This window comes from Salvia hispanica, chromosome 6 (genome assembly GCF_023119035.1).
Source record: "Salvia hispanica cultivar TCC Black 2014 chromosome 6, UniMelb_Shisp_WGS_1.0, whole genome shotgun sequence".
Classification (NCBI taxonomy): domain Eukaryota; kingdom Viridiplantae; phylum Streptophyta; class Magnoliopsida; order Lamiales; family Lamiaceae; genus Salvia; species Salvia hispanica.
Window position 1 is genome coordinate 22,389,750 of NC_062970.1, and position 17,357 is coordinate 22,407,106.

Genomic DNA, 17,357 nt, shown 5'->3' on the forward strand with positions numbered 1-17,357 from the left:
CTCCAAGAATTCTTCATCTTTTGAGAAGAATTGAAGTTGAAACTCAAGAATCTTTGAAGAATCAAGGCTATTACTTTGTTTCTACCGTTCGTTCTATCGAAAAAGGTATTTTTATATATTGATCTTTTCTTCATCTAGCGATTAATCGGTGTTCTTGATTCCTCATGCATTTAGATTGAGTGAAAGGGGAAACAATTGATGAATATGGGATGCATATATGTGTGGGTGTATGAATCGCGTGTGTGTGTGTGTGCGTTGGTGCGTGTGTGTTCGTGTGTGTGAGGGTGGGTGTGTTTTAAGACACTCATGCGTGACATGTTTTGATGATAGATCCTGGAGTTGTGGTTCGAATAAAAATTTATATGATGAGCATGTCTTGATTTAAGAATGATGATATAAAACTAATCGACGGGAAAAGGGAAATGTTGGGAACATGCATGATTTTGAATCAATGATTGAGACTTACTTGTGATACACATAAATTAAAGGTGTTAACACGCGCTCTCGGTGTGATAGCAAGAGGAAGAACATACTTGTGATCTAAGGAATCGAGGTGGGATTTATTCACTAAACTCTTTTATTACCAAAATATTGATTATGGTGTTATAAGGGTGGTTTAAAATGTTATGACATGCTTGTGATTGTTTTGATTATGTTGTGTGTCTGATGCCTAGTTTGTGAGTCCGCTCCATTAGGCTATAGGCCTATAAAAACGAATTCGGGTCTGAGTAGGGCCACAAAACCTATCAGGCTAGTCGGGATCGGGAGCCGTCCTTGCTAGTCGGCCGGTCTCGTGGGAGAATAGTGTGGCCACACTTTCGTCGCACTATGGAATTGTTGATTGATGAGAAAATGGGAGGTATTGTTTGGCTGGCCAGTCTATGAAATTGTTTTGTGATACTCGATGATATTCTTTTATAAATGCAAACTCGAGTTCACTATGGTAAGGATGGCATATCTATTAAAATGTTTTGGCATGAGTCCACTGAGTATGTTTAAAATACTCAGCCCTGCATGTGTTTTCCCTATGTGCAGGTTGAGCGATGACGAGCGGTTGGCGGTGTTGAGCTAATAAATTGAATAATGATATGACCGTTTGAAACATTAAGTGGAGTTGTGTCTTCATACATGTTTTCACTTTTCTCTTGGTTGCTTCCGCTGAAACATGAAACTTAGTATCATTGGTTTGAGTTTGAACTTATTCCTTTTGGTTTAGAATATTGAGACATAATGTATTTTTGGATTACATTGAACCCTTGCCCTTTTGAGCATATTCCATGATATCTATCCATCATTGCTTTCTTTATTAAGCAGTTGACTTATTGCTTTAATAGTGCATTAATTATTTTGGTCAAATCCCTTTAAGTGGAACCCTAGCCTATGTTGTGTTGCTTTTAAGTCTACCTAGGTAGCAGTCGCCGCATTTATTATACCCTAGAATGGCGGGCTGTTACATTTATAGTGCTAAAAAATAGTGCATCACATATGTCACCCACAAAATGTTTCTAAAATATAAATAAGAATATATTAAGACGTAATTATGCTAAATAATGTAGTATATTGGATTAAGGATGTCACATATAGGGCAAATAATAATTGCAGGAAAATGAACTGGACGATAAAATACTGATGTGACAGGAGGAAAATGGAGATGGAGTGAGGAATAGATTAACATTATGTGAGTGCTCTAAGTCTAACCTAACCCATAAGTTGAATTGAATGTTCCAATAATAAATTCAACAATTAGGAAGATTATATCATGATTGAATATGTATTATGCTTGGTTCATAAAATTGATCCTAACAACTTAGTTCTAGATGTACAGTCTTATGATAATTAGTCATAGCCACCCTTACCAAGACTTGAAGAAGTCATTTTGGTGGAATGGCATGAAGAGAGACACAGCGGCATTTGTGGAGCGTTGCTTAGCCTGCCAACAGGTGAAGGCCTTACATCAACGACCGTACGGAAGGTTACAACCGTTGGAAATACCAGAGTGGAAATGGGAGCACATCACCATGGATTTTGTGACGGCCTTGCCAAAGACCCTCAAAGGAAACACCGCCATTTGGGTGATTGTAGACCGACTCACCAAATATGCGCACTTCATACCGATTCCTATAACCCACGGATCGGACAGACTAGCTCGGATCTACATAAAGGAAATCGTGCGATTGCATGGAGTCCCAGTGACGATTACGTCTGATCGTGACCAAAAGTTCACTTCAAAATTTTGGATTAGTCTATAGCGCGAGCTTGGAACACGATTAAACTTTAGCACGACGTTTCACCCGCAGTCCGATGGGCAATCCGAGAGGACGATACAAACTCTCGAGGATATGTTAAGAGCCGTGGTGCTCGACCGAGGCGGAAGTTGGGAGACCGCACTACCGCTGATTGAATTTGCTTACAACAACAGCTTCCAAGCAACGATTAACATGGCGCCGTATGAAGCACTATACGGAAGAAAGTGTAGATCACCGCTCTACTGGGATGAAGTTGGCGAGCGAAGGGTACTTGGACCCGATGCAGTTGAGGAGATGATTGAAATTGTTCGACGAATTCGTGTGAGAATGAAGGAAGCCCAGGACAGACAAAAGTCTTACGCTGACGTCCGACGGATCGACTTACAATTTCAAGCCGGCGATAAGGTTTTTCTCAAGGTGGATCCGTCGAAAGGGATAACGCGTTTTGTTGTTAAAGGAAAGTTGAAACCGCGTTTTATCGGACCTTATGAAATTCTTGAAGAAGTAGCCTATCGATTGGCGCTACCGCCGAGCCTTGGGAATGTACACAATGTGTTTCAAGTGTCGCAGTTGCGGAAATACGTGTTCGACCCGAAGCGCGTGATTCACTATGAGGAAGTTGCCTTGAATTCGGATTTCAGTTACGAGGAGCGATCCCAGATGATCTTGGACCGTAAGGTTCAAATCTTGAGGAACAAATCCATTGCCAGTGTAAACGTACTTTGGAGAAACCACGAATACGAGGAAGCCACGTGGTAGCTCGAGGATAAGATGATGGAACTGTACCCGGAACTTTTCCTATGAAGGTACCAAATTTCGGGATGAATTTCTTTTAAGAGTGGTAGGATGTAATATCCCACTTTTTCGAACCCTAATTTTCGAGACATAAAATTTTCGCATTAAATGCTTTTAATGCTATGAAGTATGTGGATTAGTTGATGAGTGAACTCCTTCGTAAGAAAAATAGTCTGATACTATTTTTGTTGAAGGACCAAGTGCTATAGATCGAGAAACAGGAACAAGTGCTCAACCGGATTATCTATCTTAATCAGGTGTGTATAAATCACACTTTTAATTTTACATGTCTTATGTGCTTCTTTGCTAGGTATTTATATAAAGTGAATAATTGGACTATATGATGTGATCCTGATATGATTATGTGTTATTTGATATCAATGGTAGAATAGGATAGAAATATGTAATTGATGCAATTGATATGTTTTCCACATGGTTTTGGAATTATTTGAATCATTGGATTAAAAAGGATCTGTGACAGTCATTCCCTGGGTCTGATATCAATGGCAATGGACCTACGGGTCATATATATACAATGGCAATGGACCTTCGGGTCATATATATGTATACAATGGCAATGGGACCTCCGGGTCATATTATATAATGGCAATGGACCTTCGGGTCATATATATATGTACAAAGGCAATGGGACCTTCGGGTCATATACAATGGAATCCCGGGCAGATACCAGGCTTGATTTGTCACAGAATAATAAGTTGAACAAAGTGGCATCTGCATATGCATATGAATTTGTTTTATTATTAATTGGTTATTGTTATATATATATATATATTGGTTAAAGAATATGCGCGTCGATTTTGGGATATGGAATTAAAGGTAAGATTTATATACACTGAGTTGTGGCTCATATAAACCACTAATATTTTTCAGGAATAAGATATCAGTGAAGTTTTTGGTTGACGTGGGTCGTAGGAACTGCACGTGTTATCAGGTTCGGCGGCTGACGCGTTTTGGCAACCTTCTCCTCCTCATCATTTTTGCATGTAGATAAATGTGTAGTATATAGAGTGGTGAGAGGGTCCCACTACGGTTTAGAATGTTTTGAAATATAGACTTGATAAATGTTGGTATTCGAAATTATATAATATGCGTTTTATTTGCTGGACGTGTGGATTGTTTATTTTAAATTTTGAATTTATTTATAGTAAGTGTATAAGTCATAAGGGTTGTGGTGTGACATGCCATATCTTATTTTTATTAATATTTAAAAATTGATTCCTTATGGAGAATCAATATTAACGCCTATTTCACATTATTTGGGGAGGATTATTATTTTTATTCTGCTCAGTGATATTTTATTCTACTCCGTGAAATATCTAAATTAAATCATAGGCTAATTAAATAGCCTAAAATTTGAATTCCCCTATTTTCTCTCTAAAATCACGCCAACTACTCCTCCCATATCTCCTCAAATCTTTTAATTATTTAATTATGGGATTATATCTTGCACTCTATAAATAAGAGGCAAAACCTAAACCCTAGATCACAAAAAAAACCGCCCCACACCCCCAACTCACGTCCCTCCCCTCTCTCCCACTCTCTCTCAATTTTCTTCTACTTTTCTCCAAGAATTCTTCATCTTTTGAGAAGAATTGAAGTTGAAACTCAAGAATCTTTGAAGAATCAAGGCTATTACATTGTTTCTATCGTTCGTTCTATCGAAAAAGGTATTTTTATATATTGATCTTTTCTTCATCTACCGATTAATCGGTGTTCTTGATTCCTCATGCATTTAGATTGAGTGAAAGGGGAAACAATTGATGAATATGGGATGCATATATGTGTGGGTGTATGAATCGCGTGTGTGTGCGTGTGCGTTGGTGCGTGTGTGTGAGTGTGTGTGAGGGTGGGTGTGTTTTAAGACACTCGTGCGTGACATGTTTTGATGATAGATCCTGGAGTTGTGGTTCGAATAAAAATTTATATGATGAGCATGTCTTGATTTAAGAATGATGATATAAAACTAATCGACGGGAAAAGGGAAACGTTGGGAACATGCATGATTTTGAATCAATGATTGAGACTTACTTGTGATACACATAAATTAAAGGTGTTAACACGCGCTCTCGGTGTGATAGCAAGAGGAAGAACATACTTGTGATCTAAGGAATCGAGGTGGGCTTTATTCACTAAACTCTTTTATTACCAAAATATTGATTATGGTGTTATAAGGGTGGTTTAAAATGTTATGCCATGCCTGTGATTGTTTTGATTATGTTGTGTGCCTGATGCCTAGTTTATGAGTCCGCTCCATTAGGCTATAGGGCTATAAAAACGAATTCGGGTCTGAGTAGGGCCGCAAACCCTATCAGGCTAGTCGGGATCGGGAGCCGTCTTTGCTAGTCGGCCGGTCTCGTGGGCGAATAGTGTGACCACACTTTCGTCGCACTATGGAATTGTTGATTGATTAGAAAATGGGAGGTATTGTTTGGCTGGCCAGTCTATGAAATTGTTTTGTGATACTCGATGATATTCTTTTATAAATGCAAACTCGAGTTCACTATGGTAAGGACGGCATATCTATTAAAATGTTTTGGCATGAGTCCACTGAGTATGTTTAAAATACTCAGCCTTGCATGTGTTTTCCCTATGTGCAGGGTGAGCGATGGCGAGCGGTTGGCGGTGTTGAGCTAATAAATTGAATAATGATATGATCGTTTGAAACATCAAGTGGAGTTGTGTCTTCATACATGTCTTCAGTTTTCTCTTGGTTGCTTCCGCTGAAACATGAAACTTAGTATCATTGGTTTGAGTTTGAACTTATTCCTTTTGGTTTAGAATATTGAGACATAATGTATTTTTGGATTACATTGAACCCTTGCCCTTTTGAGCATATTCCATGATATCTATCCATCATTGCTTTCTTTATTAAGCAGTTGACTTATTGCTTTAATAGTGCATTAATTATTTTGGTCAAATCCCTTTAAGTGGAACCCTAGCCTATGTTGTGTTGCTTTTAAGTCTACCTAGGTAGCAGTCGCCGCATTTATTATACCCTAGAATGGCGGGCTGTTACATTTATAGTGCTAAAAAATAGTGCATCACATATGTCACCCACAAAATGTTTCTAAAATCTAAATAAGAATATATTAAGACGTAATTATGCTAAATAATGTAGTATATTGGATTAATGATGTCACATATAGGGCAAATAATAATTGCAGGAAAATGAACTGGATGATAAAATACTGATGTGACAGGAGGAAAATGGAGATGGACTGAGGAATAGATTAACATTATGTGAGTGCTCTAAGTCTAACCTAACCCATAATTTGAATTGAATGTTCCAATAATAAATTCAACAATTAGGAAGATTATATCATGATTGAATATGTATTATGCTTGGTTCATAAAATTGATCCTAACAACTTAGTTCTAGATGTACAGTCTTATGATAATTAGTCATAGCCACCCTTACCAAGACTTGAAGAAGTCATTTTGGTGGAATGGCATGAAGAGAGACACAGCGGCATTTGTGGAGCGTTGCTTAGCCTGCCAACAGGTGAAGGCCTTACATCAACGACCGTACGGAAGGTTACAACCGTTGGAAATACCAGAGTGGAAATGGGAGCACATCACCATGGATTTTGTGACGGCCTTGCCAAAGACCCTCAAAGGAAACACCGCCATTTGGGTGATTGTAGACCGACTCACCAAATGTGCGCACTTCATACCGATTCCTATAACCCACGGATCGGACAGACTAGCTCGGATCTACATAAAGGAAATCGTGCGATTGCATGGAGTCCCAGTGACGATTACATCTGATCGTGACCAAAAGTTCACTTCAAAATTTTGGATTAGTCTATAGCGCGAGCTTGGAACACGATTAAACTTTAGCACGACGTTTCACCCGCAGTCCGATGGGCATTCCGAGAGGACGATACAAACTCTCGATGATATGTTAAGAGCCGTGGTGCTCGACCGAGGCGGAAGTTGGGAGACCGCACTACCGCTGATTGAATTTGCTTACAACAACAGCTTCCAAGCAACGATTAACATGGCGCCGTATGAAGCACTATACGGAAGAAAGTGTAGATCACCGCTCTACTGGGATGAAGTTGGCGAGCGAAGGGTACTTGGACCCGATGCAGTTGAGGAGATGATTGAAATTGTTCGACGAATTCGTGTGAGAATGAAGGAAGCCCAGGACAGACAAAAGTCTTACGCTGACGTCCGACGGATCGACTTACAATTTCAAGCCGGCGATAAGGTTTTTCTCAAGGTGGATCCGTCGAAAGGGATAACGCGTTTTGGTGTTAAAGGAAAGTTGAAACCGCGTTTTATCGGACCTTATGAAATTCTTGAAGAAGTAGCCTATCGATTGGCGCTACCGCCGAGCCTTGGGAACGTACACAATGTCTTTCAAGTGTCGCAGTTGCGGAAATACGTGTTCGACCCGAAGCGCGTGATTTACTATGAGGAAGTTGCCTTGAATTCGGATTTGAATTACGAGGAGCGATCCCAGATGATCTTGGACCGTAAGGTTCAAATCTTGAGGAACAAATCCATTGCCAGTGTAAACGTACTTTGGAGAAACCACGAATACGAGGAAGCCACGTGGGAGCTCGAGGATAAGATGATGGAACTGTACCCGGAACTTTTCCTATGAAGGTACCAAATTTCGGGACGAATTTCTTTTAAGAGTGGTAGGATGTAATATCCCACTTTTTCGAACCCTAATTTTCGAGACATAAAATTTTCGCATTAAATGCTTTTAATGCTATGAAGTATGTGGATTAGTTGATGAGTGATTTAATTGCATGTACCTTTGTGACCTAATTGCGATTTGGAGTTGAGATTGAGTTGAATAGTCAAACTTGTTGATTATATGACGTGGCTATTGAATAGTCAATATTGTGGAAAATATGACGTGGCCGTGGAATGGTCAAGGTCGTTGAAAATATGACGAGGAGGTGAAATTAGAATGGTGGATTTTGTGACGTGATTATAATTTGATGCGGTGTGAAATAATATTGTGGTAAATTATTCCTACGGGATGAGTGAGATTAAATAGGAGCATCTTTATTATTTAATTGGAATTTTCGACCATCCCTATTTATTGGAAAGAAATCATATTTTTCTTGGATTTAATTATTTACTTGTGATAATTATCCAAATTAAATCCAAAGTCCGATTATTGGATAATTATTCCATGAAAATTTCGACCCTTGTGTTCATTCTAAGGAGATTTTCGAAAATCTCCTATTTATGGGAGAAGGGATTATTTTATTATATTATTTGATCCCTTATTTATTCTCTCCCATGAATAAATTCAAATATCCTAGCATATCTTACCATATCTAAGGAGATCTTGCCATATCTTATTTTAATTAATATTTAAAAATTGATTCCATATGGAGAATCAATATTAACGCCTATTTCACATTATTTGGGGAGGATTATTATTTTTATTCTGCTCAGTGATATTTTATTCTACTCCGTGAAATATCTAAATTAAATCATAGGCTAATTAAATAGCCTAAAATTCGAATTCCCCTATTTTCTCTCTAAAATCACGCCAACTACTCCTCCCATATCTCCTCAAATCTTTTAATTATTTAATTATGGGATTATATCTTGCACTCTATAAATAAGAGGCAAAACCTAAACCCTAGATCACAAAAAAAACCGCCCCACACCCCCAACTCACGTCCCTCCCCTCTCTCCCACTCTCTCAATTTTCTTCTACTTTTCTCCAAGAATTCTTCATCTTTTGAGAAGAATTGGTTTTCGTGCATGAGTTTCTTTTCTGCGCCGTGATTACTACCTTGCATGTCAGTCAGTAAAAGTAAAAGTTGCAGTTTTACCGTTTAATTTAAGTTTAAGCATTTTAATCGATGGATCTTGAGTTTGAATTTATGAATCTGAAGTTTTAGTTATGGTGTCTGTGTTCATATGATTTTTGTCAATACTTGGTGAGGAAGAAAACGTCAAAATCAACTTTATTGGACCACTTTTACTTTTAAGTTACTTTTGCTTTTGTTCCCTACTTTTCGGATGTACTATCCAGATCTTGTGTGAGAGCCCCCAAATTTTCTCGAGATATACCTTGTTGTCTAATTTTCCTCTTTTAGTAATCGTCTACTTTCCATATGTCTCTCGAGACACCTTGTCCCCTACTTTCACGAGCACTCCCACATGTTTGTTATTTTCATGCCTACTAGTCAAGTAGAGTACCACCTTTATTTCCCGTCTAGGTAAAATCTCAACCCAAGCGTGGTAGCTAACCAAAACACCCAGGAAAGTCACCGCAGTTGTCAAAACGTGTCCATCCTCGTGGGATTCGACCCTTACCTCCATTATACTAATTAGTAGAAGTGGGTTGAGGAAACTTGTTTGAGGCCAGGTCCCGGTTATCGTACCAATGACTCAGCTAGGTCGGGAATCTCTTCCTGATTGGATACACTCCAATTCACATACGAAAACCGTCACAACACTCGAAAGAGTGTGGGAAAACCTAGAGGCCGTCAAATTGATATTTAAATAGTTAAAGTAGAGAGAGTAAAATAAGAGAGAAATAAAAGTTATACTCTATCTGTTCCAAGATAAGCGAAACACATCTTTTGAGCACGAGATTTAAGGAATTGATATTTAAATAGTTAAAGTAGAGAGAAATAAAAATAGAGAAGTAAAGAGAGAATAAAGTAAATGGATAATAAAGTAAGAGAGAAAATATAAAAATAGAAAAATAAAGAGAGAATAAAATAAATAGATAATAAAGTAAGAGAGAAAATATTCTACTAAAAGGAGAAATGACTCACTCGCCACTAATGTGGAAACAACTCTCGTCAACTGTAACACAAACGCCAGCTAATCAAAAATTGATTATTTTATTTTATTGGATTTCTTATAGTTTCATTGCCTAAATTTTAACTTAATTGATATCAAAAAGTTCAGTTACATAATAAAAAATCCCCAACTCCAAAACTACACCTAATCTCAGCCCTGCATCGCATATACAAATCCCATTCGGATACGAATTCTTCAGTTCAAACGGATTACCGCCGTACGATCACAATCTCCAAGACCTACGTGTCATGTTTATAATTGATTGGCCTTGGCTTGCAATAGACGCAAATATCCCCACAAAACCTATCGCCACACACACTAACGCACCTATCAAAACACACAGAAATAAACCGTAGAGAGAAATTGAGAAGCAGCAATCATGGCGGCGACGGTGAAGACGGCGTGGGCGAAACCAGGCGCGTGGGCCCTGGACGCGGAGGAGAACGAGACGGAGCTCCTCCAGCAACAGAAGGAAGATACGGCGGCAGCGGCGACCAATGGCCACTCCGAGACGGCGGAATTCCCGTCTCTGGCGGCGGCAAAGACTAAGAAGAAGAAGAAGCAGGTTCTCTCGCTCCAGGAATTCACGACCTACAGCGCGGCTAAGCCGGCGGCGTTCCAGGCGAAGGGATTGACGACCGACGAGCTGATGGCTCTCCCAACCGGTCCGCGTGAGCGAACGGCGGAGGAGCTCGATCGGAACAAGCTAGGAGGGGGATTCAGATCCTATGGCGGCGGGATGAGGGATGAGCAGCCCCGGCGCCAGGGGAGTTTCAATCGAGAGTCGAATCATGAATTGGCGCCGTCTAGGGCTGATGAGACTGATAATTGGGCGACGGGGAAGAGGTCTCCTGCTAGTAGTGGGTTTGAGAGGAGGGATAGAGGGGAAAGAGGGGGTTTCTTCGCCGATTCGCAATCGCGAGCGGACGAGGTTGATAATTGGGCGTCGAATAAGAGTTTTGCCCCTTCTGAGCCTAGGAGGTATGAGCGAAGGGGAAGCTTTGGATTGGAATCAAGCAACGGCGGCGCGGATTCAGGAAGTTGGGTGAAGAGAAGAGGAGAGGAAGGGACTAGGATGGTTGGTGGTGCGTTCGATAGTTTGAGGGAGAGGAGAGGGGGTCCGGAAGGGGCGGATTCAGAGAGCTGGGGTAGAAGACGAGAGGATATGAGTGCTGGTAGTAGGCCTAGATTGAATTTACAGCCTAGAACACTGCCAGTGATTGAGATTGCTGCTCCAGAGAAGCTTAAGGCTGAGATTGCTGTCACCGTGAGGCCAAAAGGGAGCAATCCATTTGGTGAGGCGAGGCCGAGAGAGGAGGTGTTGAAGGAGAAGGGCCAAGATTGGAAGGAGATTGACGAAAAGCTCGAGTCTACCAAGATTAAGGAGGTGGTTTCTGATGGACTGGATCCTCCTAGGAAGAACTTTTGGAGTGGGAGAGAGAGGCGACAGGAAGAGAAGACTGAGAGGGCTTGGAGAAAGCCAGAATCTGCTGATTTCTACCCCCAGAGGTCCGTCAATTAGGCTATAAAACTACACGAGTTATCGAGAATTTTGAAATTTTTTTGACATGCTTGAATTTTTTGAATGCTTTGCCTCTTGTGATATTTGGATTGGATAATTGTGCATAAGTGTTATGAGTTTTATGTTGTTGGTAATCTCCGAGTCTCTCTATGTTTTCTGAAGACCTCTTTAAGCTGTAATGATAATGTGTTTAATATATCTAGTTGTGAATTACACTACCTATGGTATTCTAGATCTTCTTATTAGTTAAAGTAGTATCTTTGTAGTTATAGTATCACCTGCAACTGCATGTAGTTTTATTGCAAGTATGCATCTGTACAGATGATATGCACATATATTTCCTGAATTTGTAAGTTAGCTGTGGAGCTTTTGGTGGGTTGATGCACACTGGCCAGGTCTACATCTACAAAAACTCGGATAGTTAACCACCAAGCCCTCTCCGGGCCTTATTAGAGGGAATTTCTGAACACCACACTAATTGTGGCTAGTTTCTACTGCATTCCTAGCTTTGGGGGATTTTCAGTGACTATAATTTGACTATTTTCTCTTTAAAGTTGGATTATGTTGACAACATATAGTATTATGTAATTCATTAGTTAGCTTTTGCGCAAAATTTCTCTGCTGGGTTCGACTTTGTTGTTGAATAGTTTTAGATAAAATGGATTTAGAGAGTGACTTTGGTGAGAATAGCTACTGTGCAATACGTATTACTCCATGTATAGACTCGTTGCCACTCTTCACTTGTGGGGATTAAAGGACGAGTTATTTGTGTGAGCTATTGTGAAATATGGATAGGATTATGGAAACGTGAATCAGTTTTAGGTATTTGTCTTGTTTATTTCTGCATCTTTAACATCCCTGAATATTTTGTAATTGATACCATCACTGACCTATCCTACACTCGTTTATCTTGAAGTACTGATGAGTCTGCCAACGGGCATCCTGAGAAATCCGAAAATGGACACGTTGAAGAGGCTGAAGGGGGAGAGGCACAGGCCTGACGCTAAGGGAGTGTGAGCTTTGAGAAAACAAAAGAGAATAGGAGTATTGATGTTGCTTAAAAATGCATCTACCGAGCTGATAGATTTTTGTTTCATATTTATTTTTTTTCTTCTGTTTTGCATCGCACAATATATAGCAAAATTTTTGGGAGAGAATTATGGCGTGGAATTTTGTTATAGCCTCTCTGGCTAGTTTGCACTTGTCGACCATGGACTTTTTATTTATTTGTGTGGGAAATACAATTGTTCGTTCTGCCACCAAAATTGTTTGTTAATATTCCTTTGATTTGAAGCTTTTAGGGCATTATGCTGTCAATTGTTGCAGAAGGAATTGGTGTGACTCAAGTTCGATTTGTCTTCGATCCTACTTACTTTTTTTATTCTACTTACATTTTATTATAAAAATAATACTCCGTTTGATTCAATAAAAATGAAACATTTAGTTTCTGGTATGAGATTTTATGCAGGTGTGTTTTGTGAGTTAATAAAAAGAGAGTAGAGTAAGAGAAGGATAAGTAGAAGAGATGGTGTTATTTTCATTTTAGAAAACGTTATATTTTAAATGAGAAAATACAAAAAAGAAAACATTTCATTTTTAATAGAACAATCATAAAAAAAAACATTTCATATTTTATTAATTTTATTAGGACAAACTGAGTATATAAAAGTAGAACCTATATTACATTAACTTTTTCAACCCACTTTCAATTATATTTTTTAAAATCTGTGTCAGGTCGACTTGAGCCAAATATTAGTGGGAGGGTGCAGATTATTTGGTTGAATGGAAAGAAAGAATTGTCATATTTGAATATATATATCTCCCTTTCTCTCTCTAAAATTCTCTCTACCCACCATGGACATCCGGTGACTGCCCCACCGTCGCCGGCCACCACACCCTCCACCCTCCAATCTGCCGCTCCTCCCACCATGGCTCCACGGTAGGCCCTGACTCCCAACACCCTCACGACACCAACTCCATCTCCCGAACCTCAAGAATCTTTCGAGGCCGAAGCTGCCCTAAGGCCACGGTGACCCAGCCTGGTCTGCCGAGCATGTCGGCCCCAATGAACAACAGCCCTCAAGACCGCCCCGACCAGGCTCGGGATTCCTCGGACGGTCTGAACTTACTCACATCGGAACATCCGATGGTCTTCCGGTGCGAAAGAAAATGCCTTCTAAGGCTTCTGGAGCCCGATTCAAGCAGAGGGAAGATACCCCGGCGCCATCTACCAAAGGGGATGGTCGAAAACGGTTTGATGCTTCTCCCCTTCCGGAGGATAAACAAGTCTGCAAAAGGCTGGACTTTGGATCCGGCAACACCCCTGCAACTGAAGCTTTCGTGCGCGAGGAAGAAAATCACCTGGCGAGCCACCAAGCCGGAGAGACGAATAGCCTCTTACCGGGAAAATCCGATATCTCCCCTACTGAACTAGAGCGAGAAATGAGAGTCATCTGCTATATCCCCACCGCCACACCTGAAAAGCTATCGGACTCCGGCTGTTCCGACGTCGCCGACGAGATGGCCGTCGTTGTTGAAGAATATTGCCGGCTGGGGCACTCTAGCACAAAGGACGTGGTGTTAGATGGGACAAAAGGAGCCTTGAAAGGTGAGAAGGTTAACTTTGATCAAAATAGACATAGATCTAAATCAACTTTCCAAAAGTCCCTTGTTGCTTTGCCACATGAATGAGTCACGTGTGGACCTAGCCGTTGAGGCTCCAATGGTGCCAAAAAAGGACACCCTACTCCAGATTGCTAATCTTGACTCGGGGGAGATGCTAGATTTCACGGCTGCTAAGCCCCTCCTCACCTCCATTCAACCGGAAGCTGGCCACTCGAATGAAGAGACCTTGCATATGCCTACTCCGGCGGCTGCCACCCTTTTGCCGCCCCCCTCGGCTGCATTTGTCCCACCGTTTGATGAGTTCCCTCCCCTCGAACGAGGTATTACGCTGAAGCTACGGGATGCCTTCGAGAAGGCCATGCCAAACCCGAGACCGGCGGTGGCTGGGCCCCGGAAGAAGACGGAAGGGCCTGCTTATCGGAATAGCTTGATTGCCGGAAGCCCAAGCACGGCTGGGGAGAGACCTAGCACAAATTTGATAGACCCCAGGCAACCCAAAGGACATGAGGAGGCGTCGGGAAACTCTAGCAAGCCAAAGACCATGGCTGACTTGCTCCGAGGGAAATCTGACCTAACTGGGCCGCAAGTCTTCGAGCCGGAGAAAATCCAGAACATCGGGAAAGCAACCCTCTCAATTGGGATTCCTGCCATCTATTTCTCCGGGGTCGAAATTCAGAAACTAGTCGGGCACGCAATTGTTGGTAAGTTTTCACATTCTATTCCTGCATCACACCAAATTCAAAAGGCTCTTGACAATATCAAGTTCTATGGTAGTTGATCTTGGAAATACATTAAGGGGGCGTTTGGTTGGTCAGTTAGGGAGCCTAACTGGGCCATTTCTAAGTTTAACTGATGTTTGGTTCGTCTGTTAGCGTAACTTGATGGCCCGACTTTTGGGCCAAGGCCCGGCGAAACAGCCCCTTTTCTTCAGAAACCGTAACTCACCTCCTCACCTCATTTACCGTAACTCCCCCTAGAGAAATGGCACATTGATTGGAAATTTCCCCAATTAACCCCAACCTTCCAATTTTTCTTTCCCAAGAATTCGAATTGACAAGATTTTCGCTCCTCTTCCTTCTTCGCGTCGAAGAAGACTGACCCAAGGAGAAAGCTCACTAATTCCGGCAAGGGCGGCCATTTTCAGTCGACGAGGTAAGCTTTTTCTGAATTAGCTTCCGATATGAACGGGCACCCAAAATTGTATTAGCTTTTTCAGCAATGGATTAATGCCCTTGTTACATGAATTATTGGAATCAATTATTTTGATCTGTTGAAATTTTTGTGAAATTTTGGAGAACCATAGTTACATGAATTTGCACTCTCTTCTTTGTCCAACTTGTGTGAATGTGTATTTTTCCAATTTTTGTTGTTTCATAGTTTATGTGGGCAATATGATGAAGACGGATTCAATGTTAAACAAATTAAATTGATCGAAATTTTCATTCTTTTGTGCGAATTGTCGTGAATAAAGGAGTATCAGGTTATTGATATCTTGAATTATTAGTCCAGTTTTTATGGTTTCACCAATTAAATCTTGAAATTTCATTCTTTTATGGATTACTCCTTTTGTCCAGGTATATTTGATCTGCTGTAAATTATCTTCTCTAACTATATGAATTGATGGACTTGATCTTTTAATTAATCAAACCTATCGACTTTAGATGTCATGCTCATTCCTTTTCTTCTTTTTGGGTTTTGGAAGCTGTATATCTGATTTTGATTATTTTATTGTGTTCCAAGTTTTGTACATGTTCTAATGTACTTGATATACGAAGATTCAAATCTAGTTAAGCAAATGATTGTCATAGTTTTCTATTTCTATGTTGATGGTTTGCAAACTTTTACCATGCAAGAAAAGCAGCTGATTTCCATTTCTTTTTTGTTTGAACAAAGAGAAAGATATTGTTAAAGAAATCTGCTAGTAACCTGTAATACTTATTAGTAAATAAGAATGTGAAATTCGTGTTAATAGAGGAATGCAAAATAAAATGTAAATTACTCCTCATATCATATGATAGTGTATTAATTGTACACATCTACAAAGACAGAATCCTACTAAAATCCGGTTAAATAAACTTTACAAGTAGCCAGTTGAGATTATTGTAAACAACTAGTACAAAACTCTTTGTATAATTGTTTAGATCATCTTTTTTTACTAATGAAAACCTTAATCATCACCTGTGTCTTAATTCACTAACTTATGAAGCAAATGATCCTTCTAATATGCATCTGAACAGCATTTGAAGGGCCTAAAGAAGGTGGAGTTAGAGGAGATTCCATTTATAATGGATCTGCTGGATGAAACAAATGTAGAGGTAACACCCCCACTCCGCACTAACCAATGTCTAGAGCCGAGCTTAATATAACTACGATCAAAATGCAAAGTTAAGGTCCACATTTTATGAATGTATATTCCAATATGTGTGTCTGTGCGTAAACATCAATGAATTAGCCAAGATGAGAACATCAGTTTGTGCAGGTTTATAGCTGCTTGTTACCTTCAAAAACTGCTAGGTAATGCATTCTTCTCTAATTTTCCAAACTCATGCTTTTTATGCGGTGGATGATATTTAATATGATGTTACAAAACCAAATACATGGGATATAGTTGACTGTTTCTCTTGCATCGTAAGTCTGTACATTTCCTTGTATTATTATTTGTTTGTGTATGAGTTTGCAATAAATCAATACATGATTATGCTGAAAATGGCTTGTCACTATAGTTTTCTCTCAATCTCCACATCTCCGCGATCGAAATGGCGGTGAGAAATGCTCTACTCAAGCACCTCAGAGTGAACGCCACCGCTTTGCCGTAGCTCCAAAACCCTACCGGCGGCCTGTCTCACCTGTTCAGACGCAATTTCTCTTCATTCCAGTAAAAGCTATGCTGAGATGATGTTTGAGTTTGTTTTTTTTTTCATTTTTCTGTAACATCCCAGAATTTTATTTTATTTTTTTCTCACTATCTCCAGATTCCATGTGTAATTTGGATTTTGCTTTTTTCTTCATAATCAATGTCGATGGGATACTCCATTTATGATCAAAACTCTGTTAGATCTCCCCTTCATTATAACTGATCCACACTTTGGCCATGAGATCTCTCCTTCATTATAACTGATCCACACTTTGGCCATGATTTTTCACTGAAATAAAAATGTCTGTTTATTTTCTACTAAAGATAAATGGCTTGTCACTATGTTGATTGATTATTGTCACTCTTGTCACTTTTTTCTATCTTAAAATATGGACTCATGTCTTAGTGATTATAGGTGAAAAATTAATTATCATGAATTAGGTTTTGGAGGATAAAATTGTAAACATATAAAAATTTCATGGGCAAAAATGTCTTTTCCATA

General features: G+C 39.9%; 4 protein-coding genes across 9 annotated transcripts; all 4 read left to right on the forward strand.

Annotated features, from left to right (window-relative positions):
• Positions 1–2,438: 2,438 nt before the first annotated feature.
• Positions 2,439–3,005, forward strand: LOC125194943. Its single transcript, XM_048093156.1, has one exon. It carries the CDS (start codon positions 2,439–2,441, stop codon positions 3,003–3,005), a length of 567 nt encoding a protein of 188 aa, XP_047949113.1.
• A 4,057-nt stretch (positions 3,006–7,062) lies between these two features.
• LOC125194944 lies at positions 7,063–7,674 on the forward strand. The gene has a single exon (XM_048093157.1). It carries the CDS (start codon positions 7,063–7,065, stop codon positions 7,672–7,674), a length of 612 nt encoding a protein of 203 aa, XP_047949114.1.
• A 2,481-nt stretch (positions 7,675–10,155) lies between these two features.
• Positions 10,156–12,635, forward strand: LOC125194965 (eukaryotic translation initiation factor 4B3-like). The gene is made up of 2 exons (XM_048093177.1): positions 10,156–11,363; positions 12,293–12,635. Exons 1-2 carry the CDS (start codon positions 10,234–10,236, stop codon positions 12,375–12,377), a joined length of 1,215 nt encoding a protein of 404 aa, XP_047949134.1. The 5' UTR covers positions 10,156–10,233; the 3' UTR covers positions 12,378–12,635.
• Positions 12,636–13,071: 436 nt separating this feature from the next.
• Positions 13,072–17,064, forward strand: LOC125196117. Of its 6 annotated transcripts, none has more exons than XR_007171833.1 (4): positions 13,072–15,153; positions 16,239–16,316; positions 16,472–16,515; positions 16,725–17,064. XR_007171833.1 is itself a non-coding variant. In XM_048094494.1 (4 exons), exons 1-2 carry the CDS (start codon positions 14,060–14,062, stop codon positions 14,871–14,873), a joined length of 741 nt encoding a protein of 246 aa, XP_047950451.1. In that variant the 5' UTR covers positions 13,072–14,059; the 3' UTR covers positions 14,874–15,153; positions 16,239–16,316; positions 16,472–17,064. The 6 variants fall into 6 exon arrangements, 4 of the variants coding, with proteins under 4 accessions (XP_047950451.1, XP_047950452.1, XP_047950450.1 ...); XM_048094494.1 differs by having other exon boundaries at positions 13,072–14,702; positions 14,776–15,153; positions 16,472–17,064; XM_048094495.1 differs by having other exon boundaries at positions 13,072–14,702; positions 14,776–15,153; positions 16,481–17,064.
• Positions 17,065–17,357: the final 293 nt, after the last annotated feature.